This window comes from Erpetoichthys calabaricus, chromosome 18 (assembly GCF_900747795.2).
Source record: "Erpetoichthys calabaricus chromosome 18, fErpCal1.3, whole genome shotgun sequence".
NCBI classification, from domain to species: domain Eukaryota; kingdom Metazoa; phylum Chordata; class Cladistia; order Polypteriformes; family Polypteridae; genus Erpetoichthys; species Erpetoichthys calabaricus.
Genome location: NC_041411.2, coordinates 67,929,460 through 67,951,779, shown reverse-complemented (window position 1 = coordinate 67,951,779; position 22,320 = coordinate 67,929,460). Strand labels below are relative to the sequence as shown.

General features: G+C 41.4%; 1 protein-coding gene across 6 annotated transcripts in view; it reads right to left on the bottom strand.

Moving 5' to 3' along the window:
• The window catches only part of dock3 (dedicator of cytokinesis 3), a 970,442-nt gene that overhangs the window by 540,040 nt on the left and 408,082 nt on the right, over nucleotides 1-22,320 (bottom strand). For all 6 annotated transcript variants that reach the window (XM_051921401.1, XM_051921404.1, XM_051921402.1 and 3 more), the window contains exon 3: nucleotides 17,234-17,274. In XM_051921401.1, the coding sequence (XP_051777361.1) occupies nucleotides 17,234-17,274 (41 nt within the window). The remainder of the gene's footprint in view (nucleotides 1-17,233; nucleotides 17,275-22,320) is intronic.

Here is a 22,320-nt window from a genome sequence, read left to right as displayed (position 1 = left end):
TCACTCACTCACTCACTCACTCACTCACTCACTCACTCACGTCCGTCCGAAGCCGAATGCGCAGTCGCCTTCTGTGTACTCACTGACGTCAGTCCGAAGCCGAATGCGCAGTCGCCTTCTGCGCCGCTGCCCGAAAAACCTTACGAGACCGAAATCCAACCCCAACATTGCGGCAGGCGGCGGATTTAGCCTACGCATTATACAACTGTCTTCAACAGGTACATTCATGACTTAAACATTTCAAAGTTCGTCTCACTTCCAACTTACACAAATGCCTCCAAAGAAAAAATCTGCTTCATCCGACGAACGTCCGTCCAAAGCCGAATGCGCAGTCGCCTTCTGCGCATCCAACCCCAACATCGCGGCAGGCGGCGGATTTAGCCTACGCATTATACAACTGTCTTCAACAGGTACATTCATGACTTAAACATTTCAAAGTTCGTCTCACTTCCAACTTATACAACTGCCTCTAAAGAGAAAATTTGCTTCATCGCGGCAGGCGGCGGATTTAGCCTACGCATTTCGAGATTATTATTCTGAAATCCCAAATCCTTCCGCCCAGTCGTAGGATATTAGCCCCGATCACAGCCAACCCTCACACTCAAAATAATACGTAAGAACATATTATTATTAAGTACTTTCAGCGGGCGAGTGATGTTAAGGTGCAAGTTAAAGATGGGCCACATCAAGGGAAATTACTACCAAACAGTGAGAGTGTCTTCACAAAAAATGTAGTCTACAGAGAGATTTTACAACTTTAGTTGCATACTGACAGGCCTCCAGTATACAAACAAAAAACGTTGTCATAGATAGCATGTCTTTTTTAAGTGTACAGTATTTTCTTCCGTGATAAAGTCATACATATACCAAACCTCTTAGTTAATTATCATTACTTACATCACTTTCTTATTTATTTGTTACTTATCATTTGTTCTTCATACACTACTGACACAAACTCGTGCCAGTTTCATCTTACGTTGTCGAAACGGGCTTTTTGTCTAGTTATATTATATTATACTAGCTGTCCCCTGCGGCTCCATCCATATAGTAAAGAAACAGGACAAATTTAAAAAATCAATTAAAAAAAATGTAATTGTGGCCAAACAGAAGGTTAAGTACGCTCCAACGTCAAACATTGCCACTGTATCTGATCATGTTCAGCTCTGACGGAAGAGCATCCCCCGCGTGGGGAGAAGATCAAGTGGCCGTGATATCTCAGCTAATCAGCAGATACCCTCTAAAACACACGTAGCTCTGATCTCTCTCTCTCTGAAAAATGTCAAATGTTACTCCTTAAAAATCTGCTGAACAAACAGGTAGCGCTAGCTAAGCAGAGGCAACATGTGCCCAGAGATACAGCAACTCGAATGGATGCTGGCGCATGAGTAAGGAGGGCCCGGCTCCCCACTCCCGACATCATGCTTCTCCCTCCCCTCGGCACGCAGCCTCTCCCTCAGATTAGTGCAAATAAATCACTCCTGCAAGCAAACTATGATACTTAGGGTGATCGCAGAAGTTGCAAAATCAAATGGAATGTTCAAGCAAATTCTAGAAAAAAATACCATCTAAATCCATTAAGTAGTTCTCTCAATCGCTAACTAAGCGGAGGTAAGGCTGGCACGTGAGTGAGGAGGTCCCCGCCCCCCTCCCCTCTGCCCGCTGCGTCTCTCTCGGATTTGCGCAAATAAATTGGCACCACAAGCGAACTATGATATTTAGCGTGATGAGAGAGGTCGCAAAATCAACTGGAATGTTGAAGCAAATTCTAGAAAAAAAAAAGGCAAGGTACACTGCAAAATTCAGTGGTACAGCGGCTCAAACGGAGGTTGGTGCGTGAGTGAGGAGGGCCCTGCCCGGCAAACTACTCCTACACCTCGGCCAGGCAGCCTCTGTCTCGGATTAACGCAAATATATCACTCCTGCAAGTGAATTATGACTCTTAGCGCGATGAGAGAGGTCGCAAAATCAACCAGAATGTTCAAGCAAATTATACAAAAAAAAAAGTTAAGTAGTTCTCTCGTTCATTCGCTAGCTTAGCTGTAGGCAAGGTACCCTCCAAGTCTGGTACGTCAGTGTTGAGGAACCCGCCCCCCTCCCCTTGGTCTTTAGCCTCTCTCTTGGATTCACGCAAATAAATTGGTGCCACAACCAAACTATAAGACTTAGAGTGATGAGAGAAGTCGCAGAATCAACTGGAATGTTCAAGCAAGTTATAGAAAAAAACACACAGCTGGTCAAGAGGGCCCAGCAGCAGCTGTACTTTCTGAGGAGGCTGAGGAAGTTTGGTATGTCGACTAAGATCCTCGGCAACTTTTACAGCTGTTGAGAGCATCTTGACCAGCTGCATCACCGTGTGGTACGACAACACTACTGCTATGGACCACAAACGCATGCAGAGAGTGGTAAAGACTGCTGAGAAGATCACTAGGACCCCACTGCCCACTCTGCAGAGCATCTACAACTGCAGAGTCTGCAGGAGAACTGCCTCGATCCTCAGGGACCCCACCCACCACCGACACGAACTGTTCACACTTCTACCCTCAGGCAGGAGGTACAGTAGTATGAAGTGCAGGACGTCCAGGCTAAAGAACTCTTTCTTTCCCAAGGCCATTAGACTCCTAAATAACTGACTGGAGTTTATAACCATGGTGCACCTCATTCTATCGATCTCACACAACTGTATTTGACTTGTCCATCACACACCTACCTGCACATTACACTTTATACAGTATTTCTATTCTGTTTTTATACTTTATGCTGCCTCTGTTACTTATTATCTATCTGCTACTTATTATTTATGTTTATCTTTATACGTTGTTTTCTTTCATTTGGTGTGGACAGCAAAGAAAGACTTTCATTGTACAGGGAAATGTGTTTCCTTACTGGGCACATGACGATCAACTTTGAACTTGAACTTGTTAAGTAGTTCATTCGTGAAAAGCAGACAGACAGACAGACAGAGAGACAGACAGATGTTGGATTTTTTATATAGAGAGATATACAGATTATATTATATTATATTATATTATATTATATTATATTATATTATATTATATTATATTATATTATATTATATTCCATCCATTTTCCAACCCGCTGAATCTGAACACAGGGTCACGGGGGTCTGCTGGAGCCAATCCCAGCCAACACAGGGCACAAGGCAGGAACCAATCCTGGGCAGGGTGCCAACTCACCGCATTATATTATATTATATTATATTATATTATATTATATTATATTATATTATATTATATTATATTATATTATCTCAATGCACTTATACAAAAATGATGTTGGCTTTATACAGTATGTTCAGAATCTCACTTTATCCATCCATTTTCTAACTTGCTTCTCCAGTGCAGGGTTATTGGGCAGCTGAAAACACTTCCAGGCAATCACTGGGTTCAAGACAGGAACAATACCTGGACAAGGCACCAGTCCATTGCAGGGTGAACACACACACACACACTCACACACACACACATACACACGCACTAAATTATCAAGACCAATTCTGTGGGAGGGAAGTGGAGCACCCACCTGAAACCCACACAGACACTGGGAGAATGTGCAGACTCCATGCTGGGAGCACCCTAGGTGCAAAGCTTGGTTTCCTTTTTATGAGGCGGTAGTGCTACTACTATATTTTATTACATTATATTATAAACAGAACATATGTCTTTGGATGACAAACAGGCAGAAAGACTGAAATGTTCAAGCTATGGAGTCTAATTTAAAATTTAAGAAGCAGCAGGGGGGAACAGTGGTAGCACTGCTGCTTTGCATACAAGGAGACCATGGTTCATGCCCCAGGTGCTCCTTTTATGGAGTTTGTATGTTCTCTCCATGTCTTTGTGGGATTTCTCTGAGTGCTCAGGTTTCATCTCACAGTCCAAAGACATGCAGATTAGGTAGCCCCTGATATGTCTGTGTGTGTGTGTGTGTTTGCATGTCCCAACATTGTCCAGGAATTGTTCCTGCCTTGCATCCTTTGCTTGCTGAGACTGGCCCCATCTTCTCTGTGACGCTGCTCTGGGTGAAACAAGTATAGAAAATGGATGAATGGATATATGGATGGGATTAGATTCAGAATATATAAAATCAACCATAACTTTATATATTCAGTTCTGAAAATACTGAGGCAGTTCTGAATGTACAAGGACAAATTATTATACGGAATAAATTCTGAAAATGTAAAGTCAAATTTGATATATATGAAGTGAATTCTGAATGCATAAAGTCAATCTTGATTTATATATGGAGTCAATTATTCACAGAGCTGTTCAGCATGAAGCATGGAGGAGCAGCTGGCTATCTGTTATCCAAATTATCTTAGAGGAGAAGTTTAGAGTCACCCTACGAATGTGTGTAGCACTGCTCTTTCTCTCTGTAGACATTTGTGTGTTACTACAAGGGGATATGTGCAAATTGCAGCAGCTTTAGCACTAAAAAAAAACAAAAAAAAAAATACTCCATGATTGAAAAATGCTTCCCATCGACTGCTATTAAAAGCACGACTGCCAGCCAGTGTGGGCAACATGGGTGACGCAATTGACAGTCATAGCAGTGGCTACACAGGTGATTGTTGTTGGCTGCTTGCTCATATAAAGAGCACATCAACCACAATGTTTATTTCTACAGCACATTCTCATACATAGGATATTTGTCAAAGCATAAGAGCAGACGACCATTGAATGCTCATCCAGAAGTACAATGAACAGAACACGGCCATAAGGAATAAAGAACGCACATGTTTAGGACCTCGCAAACAGAACACATCTCATAAAAGTGAGGTCGTACGTACTACAACAGAATGAATAAAAGGAAAAAAATTTAAGGCTGAACTCGCCATAGCTGATAACCCTTCGTACAGCACTGGTTCCATCAGGCAACACATTATTACTGGGGTGAGCATGACTGTGCTGGAAGGTCAACACACAGTCGGTAAATCTTGTTCATAGTCTTGTCACTTCTCAGCTGGACTACTGCAATTCACTCCTCTTTGGTCTCCCTAATAAATCTCTTCATAAGCTTCAGTTAGTCCAGAATTCTGCAGCACGTATCATCACTCGAACCCCATATTACTCCGGTCTTGCAGCAGCTTCATTGGCTCCCGATCAAGTTTCATATTGATTTTAAGATTCTGCTATTAACATTTAAGGCCATCCATAATCTCGCCCCTCCATATCTGTCTGACCTTCTTCATGTTGCCATTCCATCCCGTAACATTAGATCCTCTTCCTCCACCCATCTGACTGTCCCTCCCACCCGTCTAACCACCATGGGGAGCAGAGCTTTCAGCCGTTCTGCTGCCAAGCTCTGGAATTCATTACCTGCGGATCTCCGAAATATCAAATCATATTCATCCTTCAAATGTAAACTTAAAACACATCTGTTTAAAATGGCTTTTTCCTTCTGATTATAGTGGTTTTGTTTGGTTTTAATTTTTAGATTTTCTGATGTTTTAAGTTGTTTATAATTATGTCTTTTATTTATTTATTTTTTTATTGTTTGTTCGGTGTCCTTGAGTTCTCTGAAAGGCGCCTTGTTTAAATAAAATGTATTATTATCTTTATATATAATCTTCATTTGGATCTTGATCTTTGTTTGTCCGCGAATTCACTGCCTTGTGTGGTGTTCCTGCTGTGTTCAGTAGAGGGCAGTAGTGATGGAGGAGGAGAGAAAGTGAGAGGGAGGATCATTGGATGAGGTCGGAGTGTGGTGATTAAAGAGGATTGAACTAAAGGAGACTATGTGCTGTTTGTACTGGCTGAATACACAACACCTTGGTTGTTACTTTTGTTTACAAACACTGTCGATACCACTGTTTGTGTTTAGATCTGACGTCGACACCACTCTTTGTGTTTAGATCTGGCGTCGACACCACTCTTTGTGTTTAGATCTGGCGTCGACACCACTCTTTGTGTTTAGATCTGGCATCAACACCGTGCTTTGTGTTTAGACACCTGCTTCGTTGTCGAGACTGTGGTTTTTTGTGTTTCTATCAACCGTCGTTGGCAGCACTTCGTCCAAATCGAATGTTCACCCACTTCTTGGAGTCGGCAGTCAGAGTATATATGTCGGGCACACTTCTGTGATTTTCCATCAGTCGGCGTTTGGAGTTCAAGAAAGAAGCATTGGTTCTTCCTTACTCTTTGGATTGTCACAAAGCAACCTGCGAGATTGGAGAAAGGCTGAGAAGAGATCGTGAGAGGAAACGACAGCGTCATGAAAACGAGACGGACTGTGAACGGAGAGAAGCAGAAATGCTCCTCCACCACCACATAATTACTATTCAGACAGTGATTCCGAGTAGGCCGTTCCTATTGAATCAATGTCCAAGGGTTTTGTTTTGTAATTTTGTTTCCCTTATAAAAAATCATAATGCTGTGCGACGAAGGGCCCAGTTCACGACTGGCAGGCTCGTTTAAACAGGGAGCCCTTCACAGACAACTTTAACACGCGCAACGTAGTTGGGCGTACATGGCTAGTTATTATTAAATTTTACACACACAACATTTTTCACTTATTTCAGCTGACATGGTCCGGCCACAGGATCAGCAGCCGCTGGCTAAAACTCTAACATACCCAACAACGAGAAGTCCCATAACGTGACATCATGTTAACCTAAAAGGACAAGGCAGATTGATTGGTGCCTTTTCATTTGTAAATGATCTTCCCACCAGCCTGAATATTCCATTATAGAGTCATGAGGAGCTGGAGTTTTTCTATAACAAGGCACTAACTGATTTTTTTTTAATATACTTTATTTACATATATTTAGGCAATCTTTATACAGTATATATATATATACATACATATATATATACACACTAGGGGTTACCCCCTGCTCACTTCGCTTGCCAACCACCCCAGCCTGCGCTACGTGCCAGCCACTTTGCGTCTCTGCCACTTGTCTTGTGAAGAGGGGGGTTGAACGCACCCCAAGAAGACGCTGTCACTCCTCCGAAACCCCCTCTTAAATGGTAATACAATGGGAAACAAATACAGTTTTTTTTTACCTCCTCTTTGCTCGATCAGCTGCTGGCTTGCTGCTGTTGCTGTGCCATGTGATCTGTATCTTGCGCAGCACTTCGAACATTTAAAAGCCTGTACAGCAGCTGTCCTACTCTTTGTCTTTTATTTCTGGCCCTGGGTGTGGTTAAATCTGTTGGCACAAAGTCTGGTCTCACGGGACGTGAGTTCTTGATATTTCAGTTTATAATTTAAAAATGGAATAAGAATCTGAAAATCTAACAACATCACATTAAAGTTCACTAAATTCTGAAAAGAATGATACCACACATATATATGTAGGTTTTAAGTCCGATTTCCAGAATGACAAAAAACGTGACATAAAATCGTTGCACAAAATCGTTGCACTTTTAGGCTTAGGATTTGATATATAGAGAGTAGATAAAACAAAGTCTAGCACACTATTTCAATCTATATGAATCTATGTGATCATTTGCAATCGGCTATAATCAGCTACAATCTAACACAATCTTGAACTATCTATTGCATTGTACACATTTACATATTTTTAGGTTTTACATATTGTAAGGCTTGGGTCACAAAGTTGCACAGGAGAGTTCAGCAGCTTCTCCATGTAGCAGAAACTTTATTGCTGTTCTGCCAGATACAAACACAAGTCTCTTACAGACGCAAATCGGCCTTACAAGGAACAGCTATCAAACGTGACGCATCGCCCCCAATTCCTGCTCAACAGAACACAACGTCTTCTTCACAAAGGGGATCCAGGGGGCCGGTAGCAGAAGAGAGTAATGTTATCAACAAGTTGTGACAGACAAGGGGTGCCACCGAGCCCCAAACCCTGAACACAACCAATTCAAATACAGCCACAGATTCAAAACAGAGTTTCTGCTACAGTTGCACAAGCACAATTACAGTCTATGTCTTCTTCCTTTCTCCTCTCCTTCTCCTCTTCTCTCTCTGTCCACCTCCCTCCAATGAGTGATGCCTTCCTTCCTCCCGACTCTGATTCCTCTGGAGGAGGCTGGACGGCTTCCTTTTATGTCGGACCTAGGAGTCAGGCATAGCCCAACAGAAGCACTTCTGAGTCCCCCTGAAAGACAGGGATCATGAATCCCTGCAGCAACCCCCCCCCTCCCCCCATAGGAGACATGGGACTCATGGCACTACAACTCCCAACATACCCTGCAGGAGTTCACGTGGTTACTGAGATCTTGGAATGCTGTCATCTAGCAGTTGGGGGATAAACATTTTCCAAAACTGGAGCCTACTCTCATTGCTCCGTTGTTTTGTCCTCCTGTCTGAGTAAGGGTCCCATACCCATCCCACGATCTTTACATGGTCACATGGTCACATGGTTTACATGTATCAGTTTACAACACAATGTACAAACACTGCAGTTCCAAGTCCATTAAAACAAAGTTGAGTCTTGTGCCCATCTTACGTTAGGGTTTGGGGCACTCCTCCGTCAGGGTGTGCATGGCTTCGGTCTTTCAAAGTGTCCAGGATAGAGTAGTCCCTGAGTAGGCTACAGATGATTGTCATCCTTTCGTTTCTGAGGATGAGGCGGACCCAGAGAGCGTCTTTCACACGGCACATGAAACGCCATGCTTCCTCGGTGGCTTCCAGCAAGTGGGTGCCAGGGAACAGTCCATAATGCAAGAGATTGTGTCTGGGTACCGACTTTTCCAGTTCATCTTTGCAGGGCATCCAGCAGTGCTTGTGTAACTGGACATTCCCAAAAGAGGTGCAGTGCGTCTTCTTCCCTCAGGATGCACCACAGACAATGTCTATATCTGCACAATTTCCTGGTGTGCATGAATGAGCAGAGGCACTAACAAGGCACTAACCGGCTCTACTCCATCATAGGGCACACACTTACTCAGATTGTTCCAATACAGAAGTCACAGATAGCTGATCCTGCATGTCTTTGGTATGTGGGTATTATATAGAATACCTGTAGGAAACATGGTGAGAAAGTGCAAATAAGAGAGATGGTGATAGGACTTGACCCCAGTATTACTGGGAGTCTGAGGCAAGCAGCACTCATCAATGTGTCACTGTGCTCCTTATGTGAGATTTTATTTTTTTCTGATGCCATCCATTCATTCAGTGTTCAAGCAGTTCAGGCCCTTTAGAGGTATAATCTGAATTCTACTAGCTTGCCTTTATTCCCTCCATACACTAACACAACATAACAGTCTTAAACTCAGCTAAGCTACTTCAGGCTTGCGGATGTCTGAGCCCAACCTGGTGGAATCCAAGCCCCAGATGGGACAGCATGATGTTCTTGGGCTCTGTTGTAAATACTATGCTATGGCATTTACTGTATGTGCTTTACAGAAAAAGGGCCTTCCCCTCGAGTAATGTTTATCTCATCTGTGCAAAATATTCATTTCTTATAAGAGCTTTGTAAACTGACCAACGTCTCTCATTTCCTGACAGAATCACACAGTTCTGCAGTGTCCTAGCCTTTACATAAGCCTCTGCTAGTCAGCAGGTTTTACATGATTAAATTTTAAAGCTCTTCTGTCTCCCAAAGGCTGGGATAATCCTTCTGAAGAATACATTATTTAAACAATTCTTCTGCACCCAACTTTGAAGCTTACCAATATTTCCTGGGGGTGTAACTTTGGACTTAAAAAACAAGCTCAGAAATCAAAGTTTACAATTTCTATTTTTTATTCAGTGCGGTATTAAGAGCGGCTTCAGAACGGACATGCTTTTTTTTAATTTAAAATTTGAAATACAAACAGTTGCTTAAAGCTGTATATAAAAAGAGATGGCTTTCTTAATGTATTCTTACAGCCAGCAAGGTACCCCATAAAATGGCATAGACAGGTGCTAAAATATGAACTAATAATTCATCGGTCCACAAAAACAAATTCATTTTTTCTCTCAAGGTAAAAACAACCTGAATCTTATAGTACTTTGAGTACTGAATTTCAATACATTTTTAAAATGTCTATATCAGGTAAGATTTTTTGGGTGACGTGCAACTTCAATTGGAAGATTTTGCATACTTGCATTCTTATTGAAAAGACAAACGTATAATCTAAAACTCAGCCATTTTGATTTTATGGCTGTAGTTCTCCTCTCCTAAGGGTCCAGCAGCAGTAGGCCAGCATACTGGGACCCCACTTGAACTGCTAATGCTCTTCCATGTTGGAGATGTCCTGATAAAATTGCTCACCATGTTGATCACTTACTGCACAAAGGTCTTCAGCAAAGATTTCCAAATGAGAATCCAAGAAATGTATTTTCAATTACATATTACACTCCATCGTTGGTTCGTTTTCAGCCTTCCTAGCAAACATGCTCATGGTGGCCTTCTGTGACCACGGGGGGGGGGGGGGGGCAGACCATGGGAATTGCAGGCTTGGGAAAATCCAGTTAAATACCGCACTGGCCCAATGTGGGGGCTTGCTACAAGGGTCCCATTAGCAAAGTTTTTCCTATTGGTCCGCATTGGGTTAAAATGTTGGCAGTAGAGGTTCAGTACTTTTTAGTGAATGAATATAAATACTTAGGAACTTACCTAGACAACAATCTTAACTGGAATACAAATACAAAAAAATTATTTTCTAAATGCAACCAGCGCTTTTTTCTCCTCCATAAACTCAAACTATTTAAAGTAGACAAGGACCTCATGTTGTCCTTCTATCGTAGTCTGATCCAGTCCGTGATCACTTTCAGTTTCATTGCCTGGTTTAATAGTCTGACTCAAAAAAGCTCCAGCAGATTACGAAGTATACAGCTAAAGTTATTGGGGCTGATGTAGATGATTTGAAATCATCTCAACTGATGACAGACATCCATTACATGTAGAACTAAACTTCAGTAAATCAGGAAGGATAGTCGCTTTGAAAACCCACACAAATTGCTCCAGAAACTCCTTTCTTCCTAGTGCCATATGACTTTTCAATAAGAAATATCGGAGATAAGGTTTTTATATATATCCTGTAACCTTTTTTTTTTTTTTTGTTGGTATAAATATGTTTTATCTAACTGCCATACCTTAACCTTTCTTATTTCTATTTGTCTGTTTTATTTCATTTCTGTCTGTTACCTGTTATTAGATACAACTGAGAAGGCAAATTTCATGTTTTCCTGTGTAAACATGACTAAATAAAGAAACCTAACCTAAACCTAACCTAATCTCTCATTGGCCAAGTGATGGTTGGGTGTCACTGGCCAATGAAATAATGTTATTGGAAAATATCATTTTTCTGTGTGCTGATTGGTTTAAATTGAAATTATTTCAATATGTTACGTAAATAAATCTAATGGATTTCAGACCTTTATTCTGCCCATTTTAGTCAGTCCGCTACAGTGAACTGGTAGAGAGCTTTGAGTCGATTCCTTCCCACTTGTCATAATAAAGACGTCCATTCTTGGGTTCATTTGTACAGATGACTCACGACTTTTCTTTACTTACGGAGTATTTTCCCTAACAATGGCTGTTCTCCTGCAAGGTGCAGTGTTATATTTCATCCAGGGTTCCTCCCCTGGTGGGTGTTCAAATTCTTTTTTTATGTCCTTCTCGTCCATCTTCAATTCCTTTGTTTATGTTAACAGTGTTACTGGTGTTAATGATTTATATATTTCTTATGATTTTATTTTTGTATTCTTTAGTTTCTATAGGTTGTGAAGGATGGCCTGCATCTTTACCAGCTGGGACATTTCCTTAAAGGAAGGACATGGGGTGATGGCTTTTGAAGGGTGCTATCTCCCCCTGAACTGCAACATGGCAGCCCTCCTTGGTTGTAATGGCACCTCGGATTCCCACAGGGCTGTATGGGAATTGGTATTTGTTGGCCCAGCCCCTTTTGGGTTTCAGGGGTGCTGTCAGGGCGTGCTTGCAGGAATTGCTGAGCCCTCTTATATAGGGCATCCGTCTTACCCAGAAGTACTCCCAGGTCACATCTATGCACCACCGGAGGTACTCCCAGAATTCTAAATAAAAGGAGCCACCTCACTCCATTTGGGGAGCTTGAGTCGGGAGGAGGAGAAGGACGAAGAAAAAGAAGACAAAAAAAGGGCTGAGTGCTTTGACTGTAGTGCTTATTGTGCTTTTGTGCTGTGGAAACTGTTCGTGGAAGAGTTTCCCACGAATAAATAAATACTTGTGTTTGTGCTGGACTTGTACATGTGTCTGTTGTGTCAGGTGTTTGGGGAGCTGTGTGTCCCCTGGTGTTCACCATGTCTACATCTTTTCCTATGTGTCATGTGTTTTGTGGATGGTACCTGAAGAAGGACACCTGCCCATCACCATCAGGAAACTACCCTCAGAACCATAAAGGCAGAGGTAAACCCATAGTTCTTTGCAGTTCATTGAATGCTCTTGTGTTGTTAGGGAGTTCTCATATCTACTGCTTGTTCCTTATGTATTGTTTTGAAATTTTGTTCTGTTTTTTTTTTTTTTTTTTTACTAAACTTTGGATTTCTGTAAAGCCATAGTCCTTTGCGGTTCATTGAATGCTCTTGTGGTTGTTGGGGAGTTCTCATATCTATTGCTTGTTCATTATTTATTGTTTAAGATTTTGACCTTTTGTTCTGTTTTTTTCAACTATACTTTGGATTTCTATAAACTCACAGTCCCTTATGGTTCACTGAATGTGCTCATGGTGTGGGTGATTTCTAGTATGTGGCTACTTTCCTTCTGATGTATTACTCTCGATTTCGAGCACTTTCTCTGTTCTTTCGACTATCTTTTTGGATCTTTGTATCAAGCCCTTGTTTGCTTTTGCTGTTTCAGTCAACTCCTTTGGCCTCTTTTGTTTTTTTGAGTATTTTTTCAGGAATAGAACTTTAATTTATTAAGATCTTGTGTTTGCCCTTTCATTACTAGCTTGGGTTTGACCAGACGTGGGCATATTTATGTATTTTTTGGGACTTTTTGTGCTTAGGAAATACAAGTTCACGACAGGCAGAAAATCTGGAGATTGAGGGTAAATGAAGTCAGGCGCCTACATAGACTTGCACTTTGGAAGATGGAAAAGAATAAGGATTCAGTTGTACTACCTTTTCTTGACCTGGGGTGGAATTGCTTATTAGCAATACTCTTTGAAGGCGTCCCGTAAACGCTTGTTGATGGCAATACATATATATTGTGACGGCCATTACCTGGCCGAGACGCCAACAGAATGGAAAGACCAGGAGAGAGAGCATCAGTGAGGCAATGCCTCCCCTAGGACACTAGAGGGCAGCCCTCTTGGGCGGCTGTGGTACCACGGATTCCTGCAGGGCATGCAGGGAGCTGGAGTTTGGTATAGTCCTGCTGGGTTCCTTGGGGGCCACCGGGGGAGCTGCAGAGCCCTATAACGGACTGGGAGTGATTCCAGGTAATCTTGATGAGCCACTGAGAACACTTCTAGGACCTATAAAAGGAGCCAGTCACCACCACTTAATGGCCTGGGTCGGAGGGAGTGGACGAAGTTCATGAGGAGGAGTGGAGGCGGAAAGACTGGCAAAGAGAAGGGACTGTGGTGCTGTATGGACTGTGATGTTCTTAGGGGGAGCAAAGAAGAAACGCTTCCCCGACTGTAAATAAATCGTGTGCTGTGTGGTGAAACTTGTGTTCTGCCTGTCTGTGTCCGGATAGGGTGGCTGTATGCACCCTCAGCCTTCACAATGTGCATTTATTTTAAAATATCTACATGGAATGAAACTATATCATATCTTTCAATATTTGGAAACATAGCAATAATAAGTCCAGCACGTGACCATTCAACTGCTTTTATAGTTACCAGTTTAATGGATACATGGGGGACAGTGTTTGAGGTTGCACTGGAATTGAGTTTCTGCCTGCAATCAGGAAGTAACAAACCAGAAAGAACATCACTGAGCAGCCGCACTGTCCACTGTGCCATTGACCTGCCATGAAACAATGCAAACCTTTAATTATACTTGCAAAACACCAAAATACACCCAGCTACGTTTGTAAAAATGTTGAAATAGATAAAAACAAAGGAGTAGCATTACACAAGAGGGTCCATCACAGGATAAAAGGAGGTGCTGTTTGAGATCAAGATTCATAAATATGGCCCTCTCCAGCTGAGTTTAGTCACTTCTAAACTCCATTAAACTAAACTAAAAAAATGAACCTCGTCTCATACTTACAGTAATGCTATACATCTACAGTCCAATTATTTCATAGATAAATGAAGAGCATTTTCAGATCCATGCTTCACACAGTCACATGTCCCCTTGGCTTGCAAGCCCTCTCTGTGCTATTAGGCCTGTTTACTCTGCTTTGAGAGCCAATGACTTGCTCTAATGAGCAGGAATTAATCTTCAGGGACATACACACTCCTGCACACGAAAACGGATAAAAATAGTTGCTTTCTTTCATAAATATGGAAGCGATATCATTGTGATTTCTGGATCTTGTAGAGCATCTATAATGAGCCCCAATAGAATAAAAGTACATTTCAAAATATCCTTCTAAAACTTCGCTATGATGTCTTGCAATATATGACAATATCACCATAACATGTCCAATATGTGACTCCATTTAATGGGTGGTATTCAAGGTCGCACTGGAAGTCATGCATTTCTTTCCTCACCTCAGTCAGAAATCCACAACCCAGAAGAAGACCTGTGACCCCAGCTAAGCTTTGCCCATCAACCTGCCACTGTGGTCCCTACGACTACAGCTGTAGCCAAAAGTTTTGAGAATGACCCAAGTATTGGTTTTCACAAAGTTTGCTGCATCAGTGTTTTAGATCTTCTTGTCAGATGTTTCTATAGTATACTGAAGTAAAATTACAAGCATTTCATAAGTTTCAAAGGCTTTAATTGACAATTACATTCAGTTTATGTAAAGAGTCCATATTTGCAGTGTTGGCCCTTCTTTCTTTTTCAACACCTCTGCAATTCGCCCTGGTAGGCTGCCTGTCAATCAACTTCTGGGGCAAATCCTGACTGATGGCAGCCCATTTTTGCATAATCAATGCTTGGAGTTTGTCAGAATTGGTGGGTTTTTGTTTGTCCACCAACCTCTTGAGGATTGACCACAAGTTCTCAATGGGATTAAGGCCCAGGGAGTTTCCTGGCCATGGACCCAAAATGTTGATGTTTTGTTCCCCGAACCACTTAGTCATCACTTTCGCCTTATGGCCCGTTGCTCCATCATGCTGGAAAAGGTGTTATTGTTCTTGAATGGTTAGGAAAAGTTGCTCTCAGATGGATGTTTTGGTCCCATTCTTTGTTCAGGAATGGCAGCAGGCAGGTGTGAGTGCATCTGCACACACAGTGAGGGGAAGACTTTTTGAGGATGGCCTGCTGTCAAGAAGGGTAGCAAAGAAGCCAAGAAAAACATCAGGGACAGACTGATATTTTGCAAAAGGTACAGGGATTGGACTGCTGTGGGAAAGTCATTTTCTCTGAAATGAAAAAAGATTGTCCAGAGAAGAAGAGGTGAGCGCTACCATCAGTCCTGTGTCATGCCAACAGTAAAGCATCCTGAGACCATTCAAGTATGGGGTTGGTAACTTGTCCAAATAAGGTATCCTCTAAACAGTAAGTTCTGGAAAAATTAATGTTATCAACAAGTTGTGACAGACAGGGGGTGCCACCGAGCCCCAAAGCCTGAACACAACCAATTCAAATACAGCCACAGGTTCAAAAGAGAGTTTCTGCTACAGTTGCACAAGCACAGTTACAGTCTATGTCTTCTTCCTTTCTCCTCTTCTCTCTCTGTCCACCTCCCTCCAATGAGTGATGCCTTCCTTCCTCCCGACTCTGATTACTCTGGAGGAGGCTGGACGGCTTCCTTTTATGTCGGACCTAGGAGCTAGGCATAGCTCAACAGAAGCACTTCTGAGTCCCCCTGAAAGACAGGGATCATGAATCCCCACAGCAATCGCGCCCCCCCCCCATAGGAGACACCCATGGGACTCATGGCACTACAACTCCCAACATGCCCTGCAGGTGTTCACGTTGTTACTGAGATCTTGGAATGCTGCCATCTAGCAGTTGGGGGATAAACATCTTCCAAAACTGGAGCCTCCTGTCATTGCTCCTTTGTTTTGTCCTCCTGTCTGAGTAAGGGTCCCATACCCATCCCAGATGGGATGCCAGTCCATCTCTGTACTTCCATTCCGACTTCCCTTTTCGGCAAGGGTCCCCCTTTTCTCTCGGGTGGGATGCCCGATAATCATGTCTGGCAGTTACACAGTCTTAACGTCAACTGGACAAGAGAAAGGACATCCACCTAAATGGCAAGATGCAAACTTTATGGGTCCTGAAAGGTCAGGGTCCACCCAATTAACACTATGAACCACATAAAGCCTGGAAATGGGCAGAAGATTGCTTTCTGTGAACACTTTATAAGATGGAGGGGCTACATGTGTGAATGGCAGCAAACCATCCAGAAGCCAGAGGAGGGAAGTTCATTCACAAACTCTCAAGAGGATTCAAAAAGAGGACAGAGACTTTCAGACAAATATTATAAATAGGAACCCCCATGCAGCCTTGCTGCTTTTGGTCACTGTGATGTTGAAGAGTGGAAGGTGAAGAGCAGAAAGTGACAGATTGCTGATAACTAAACACTGACATTGTGTTGCAGGGTAGCACTGTTCTCAACCCTCCATTACCTGAAGGAAGAGCCGTGTAGGCACAGCACACACATGGTGCTCATGTCTCCAGAAAAAGTGGCTGATCTGTGTGATGCTGGTCAGGAGTACAAGGAGGCATGGCTTTCATTTGGAGAGCACATATGCATGTATTATGCGATTCATCTACTTAACTGCTAAAATTCTCCATAGCTCCTTTAGCACCAGAGAAGGATTTCAGTGTTCAGTCAACACTGGAGCACGGATGATTACCAATGAAGGTATGTCACACACAGCATTATGCTTGTTGGGTCCTTCAAGCAAGCTTAAACATAATACATTTTCAAACAAAGAAACAAAAATCAGAGTTGCGACAAGGCAAATATTAATTAGGAAGGAGAAGGCCAGAGAAGGAGCCCATGATCAAGGTTCAAGTGAAAGCTCCTGCAATTCTTAACACACCAAATAATGGCATTAGGGGTGCTGTCTAGTAACAAGCTACACCACAAGAAGAAGAAAGTGTGAGAGCGTGGAAAGATGTGCTCCTACAGTTTTCTAAAAATGGGGTATGTTAAAATGATGTGTCTCACTAATAACTGAAATGCGGTGTTAAGTGATCTTTTTAATATTTCTTATTTTACTTAAGTCACAACGTTTTTCAAACAATTTGTAAAAACACTTACCTTAATAGCAGGCTTCCTGGTAGAAAATCCTCTGTACCACCCTGCAATTTAAAGAAGAAAACACCATTGTCAAAATCCTTTGCTCACACATTCACTCAAATCAAGAAGAAAGACATTTGCCAACACTAGAAAAATTGTGCAAACAGTCAAACTGGTGACCACAGACAAATCACACTGCATAAATGGGAACAAATGTTGAAATGCTGGGAATTTATTTTTATTTCCTTTGCACCTCTCAATCTTTCCACCAACACTTTAAAAAGCTTTATAAACTACAGGATTCTTGCTCATTTTATAATACTCAGTCATATTTGGTAGATTTAGTATAATCAAACTAGACTACAGGTCTAATTAATCTAATATAATAACACATATAAGACATTTGACAAATGAGAGGAGTCCATCAGGCTTTTTTGTTGCACTAATAACTTAGCTGTTCCAGTATTTCATCCTGATTCTTTTTAAAAGGTTGTCAAGGTTTCTACTTCAATTACACATTTCTGTAGTTTGTTTCAGACTCCCATGACCCTTTGCACAACAAAGAACTTCTTGGCTTCAGTCCTAAATGCACTTCCCGTTAATTTCCACCGAGGTCCGCAAGTATGTGATTCACTATTTACTTGAAAGAATTTGGCTGGATCTGCATGATCAATGCCTTTGATGATGTTGAAGATCTAAATGAGGTCCCCTCTTAGTCTTCTCTGCTTGAGACTAAACAGGTTTAATTCACTGAGGAGGAAGAGGAGGACATGTCCTTAAGCCCTGGCAAACACCTGTTGCACAGCTTCAAGTGCTGCTATGTCATTCTTGTACCATGGTGACCAGAACTGCCCACAATACTGCATTAGAACATTAGAAACATCAGGATGAGAACAGGCCATTCAGCCCAACAAACTTATTTCTTCCAAAAAAAACATCAAGTCGAGTTTTCAGTCCCTAAAAGTCTTACTGTCTAAAACACCACTTGGTAGCTTATTCCAAGTGTCTATCATTCTTAGTGTAAAGAAAAACTTCCTAATGTTTGTGCGAAATTTACCCTGAACAAGTTTCCAACTGTGTCCCTGTGTTCTTGATGAACTCATTTTAAAATAACAGTCTCAATCCACTGGACTAATTCCATTCATAATTTTAAACACTTCAATCATGTCACCGCTTACTCTTCTTTTGCTTAAACTGTAAAGGCTCAGCTCTTGTAATCTTTCCTCATAACTCATCCCCTGTAGCCCTGGAATCAGCCTAGTTGCTCTTCTCTGGACCTTTTCTAGTGCTGTTATGTCCTTTTTGTAGCCTGGAGACCAAAACTGCACACAGTACTCCAGATGAGGCCTCACCAGTGTGTAATAAAGCCTGAGCAGAACCTCCTGTGACTTCTACTCCACAAATCAGGGCGCTATATAACTTAACATTCTGTTTGTCTTCTTAATGGCTTCTGAACACTGTCTGGAAGTTGATAGCTTAGACTCTCGATTTTCAGACCTCCTATTGTGTATACAAACCTCACATTTTTACTCCGTATGTGTAATACTTTACATTTACTGACATTAAATTTCATCTTCCACAAATCTGCCTAAGTCTGTATGCTATCTAAGTTCTTCTGTAATCTTAATACATAATTCGCCAGTCTCCTCACTCACTTACTTACTCACTCACGTCCGTCTGAAGCCGAATGCACAGTCACCTTCTGCGCACGTCGCCTTCTGTGCATGTCTGAAGCCGAATGCGCAGTCGCCTTCTGCGCAGCTGCCCGAAAAACCTTACGAGACCGACATCGCGGCAGGCGGCGGATTTACGGCCGCAAAAATTCAAAGAGAAAGGCAACTACGGCCGCGAAAATTCAAAGAGAAAGGCGACTTCGATTAACCCTTTGCAGTCGTATTTAATTTTCAACGTCACGCTACATTAGTCGTAATTAATTATTGAAAAAACGCCAATAATTACAGCAGTTATTTTTTTCAAGCACGTAGGAATAACACAGGCCACTTTTCTCGACCAGGCGACTGTGCAAATCGGTCAGAAACTTGCAGGGCCACCAGCAGTGGCCTGACGACCTATAGCGCACTTTTTACTAAGGCCAGTTTTCTGGCCTAACGACCGCAAAGGGTTAAAGCTCTAGAAGCATGAAAGGCGATTTCGACTACAGCTCGAGGCCTAATTATCTATTCATTCAATACACCTATATCAGGTTTGTGGTGCGGAATGTGCAGTCGCCTTCTGCGCATGTCCGAAGCCGAATACGCAGTCGCCTTCTGCGCAGCTGCCCGAAAAACCTTACGAGACCGACATCGCAGCAGACGGCGGATTTACGGCCGCAAAAATTCAAAGAGAAAGGCGACTACGATTAAAGCTCTACAGGCATGAAAGGCGATTTCGACTACAGCTCGAGGCCTAATTACGCATTCATTCAATACACCTATATCAGGTTTGTGGTGCTTATGCTTATTATATATTATACTATTCCACTCGTGCCCGTTTCATCTTATGTTGTTGAAACGGGCTGTTTGTCTAGTGATATAATGAATTCCAAATTATCTGCTAATCCACTTAGCTTAGTAACATCTGCAAACTTAACCAGTTTGTTACTTATATTCCTATCTAAATCATTTATATATATTAAAAATATCAGTGACCCCTGTGGAACACCACTCTTAACATTGGCCTGTTCTGATGAGGTTCCTCGCAGCATCACCCTTTGCTTCCTGTGTCTGAGCAAATTCTGCCCTCATCTAAAAACATCACCCTGAACTCCCACTTCTTTTAATTTGATGCCCAACCTCTCATGTGGCACCTTATCAAATGCTTTCTGAAAGTCCAGATAAATAATATCATACACTCCACTTTGATTTTATTCTTTTGTTGCCTCCTCACAGAATTCCAGCATGTTTAATAATTCCTTCCATTAATTTTTCTGTGATGCATGTTAAGCTTACTGGCCTCTAGCTGCAGATACAGTCTCACAAGTGCATTATATAGTCCAAGCATAACATCCCTTCATTTATATTCAACGGTTTTAACTATATGACGTGACATTTTATTTGCCTTTTTTATTGCTTCTGCAAATGGTTTATATTTCCTCTCCATCATCTCCATTTCTCAATCCTTCTTTCTAAGAGCAATGCATAACAGTTTTTTAAATTTTTTAAAGCTAGCTCACCATTTGCGGCCTACATGGGCCGAAGCCTGCAAGCTGACAAGGGGAGAATATCCAGACTCCCCCCATAGATCAGACACAGGATTCAAACCAAGGACACCAGACTGATGAAGCATCAGATCTAACTAGAAGTGAAGATGCTAGGAAAGTTTTCAAAGATAATAGAAAACACTTTTAGATGGACACCCCAGAATAAGCAGCTTAGTTTTGTTCATTTTGTTAGTGGCCATCAGCAGGAAGTTCTTAGATACCCATTTATTAATAAAGAACTTTTAGACTTCCACAACTTTCCTTTGAAGGTGATTGGTCAATTAACAGCAGATACTACATCTTCAGAGTGGATCAATAATGGCAAAGAGGTCAGCAAGCTAATCAAATAAGAAGAGTCATCTGAGGGAGTGCTGATGTATGAAATCAGATTTACAAAGGGAATTACATCAAGTAGAGTTCACTGCAGATGCAGTGCTTTGTATTGAAGAGTAAGGTGGTATAATTTGGTGAAGGTTTCCTCTCTGACTGGGGTTCAGATTTCTCGTTTATGTCTGTTTTATTCATCTTTTTAGGTTAACATTGTTGATCATTTAGTTTCTTTATGACTAAAGTATATTTTTCCTATGTGGAATATGTTTTGTGGATGGTCCCCCAAGAGGTGGGGCCACCTGCCCATCACTGTCAAGGGACTGATCTCAGCCTTATAAAGGCTGAGGTAAACCCACAGTCCCCTGCGGTTCATTGAATGCACTTGTGGTGCTGGTGAGTTCTATTGCATGTTCATTATTTACTGTTCTGGAATTTGACTTTTTGTTCTGTTTTTTCGACTATTCTTTGGATTTGCTACTGGATTTCCTTTTTTAGGAAATTCCTTCTTTGTGTTTGGCGCCTCTTTTGTTTAACAGAGCTTTTTGAAAAGTAAATATGTTATTTATAAAGATTCTATGTTCGCCCTTTTCATTACTAGCTTGGGTTTGAAGCCTCCAGTTGGGCATTTTGAGTAATTTTTGGCATTTCCTTTGCATTGGAACCCCATGGACATGACATAAGGAGCCATATAGTATGTGTATTATAAATCCTGTGCTTCCAACACTAACAACCACAAAAGTATGGGAACTGTGTCTAGGTGACCTTCTCAGCAAATCTACTATAAATAGTCCAGATCTGTTTGTTTGATTGCTAATAATGCAAAAATGGCAGAACTACTTTTTATGAAATTTTATGTGTGCATTGCGATTGACTTTACGTAAATAATTCCCCATTACTGAACGAGAATCACTTGCAAAAACGGCCTTTTATATTAAATATTTTATATTCAATATGAAACCTTTAGTAACATTTTAACTTGTGTCAGTAGTGTGGTATAATGCCCGGAGCACCAGACTTTAAACCTTTTAATTCTTATTTCAGATTAACTGTATGACTCTGTGAAAGTCACTTACTGGTAACATGCCTGTACTCAGAGTGTTACGTTAATATGTGGAATCATGGTATGCTTGGTTAAATGAAATTTAATATTGCCATATTCCGTTAATTGATTGATTTTATTTTTTTATTAAACATTATACTTTACATTATAGTCTTTTGCTTACACTTTTTTCCAAGAATTATCTACATAATCATATTCATTTTGCCTTTCATGTGCAACCCCAAAATATCAAAAATCTCAAAACATCCAAAAAAGATGAAAGAGAAATTGTGAACCTCTGGTTCTAAAGACAACAAAAACAAATTTTGTTAATATTTTAAGAATTTATTTAAAGAAAGACTCAGACAAAGCAGACAAACAAGAAAAAAGGGAAAAAAAGATTTGGAATAAAAGGAAAAAAACTAAAACGAGGAAACCAAGCAATCACAAACCAGAAAACAGTGCCTTTAAACTGACACAGTGGTCAAACCAAGGAAATCCAAATATCATAACCACCAAAAGGAGAAACAGGAACAAATA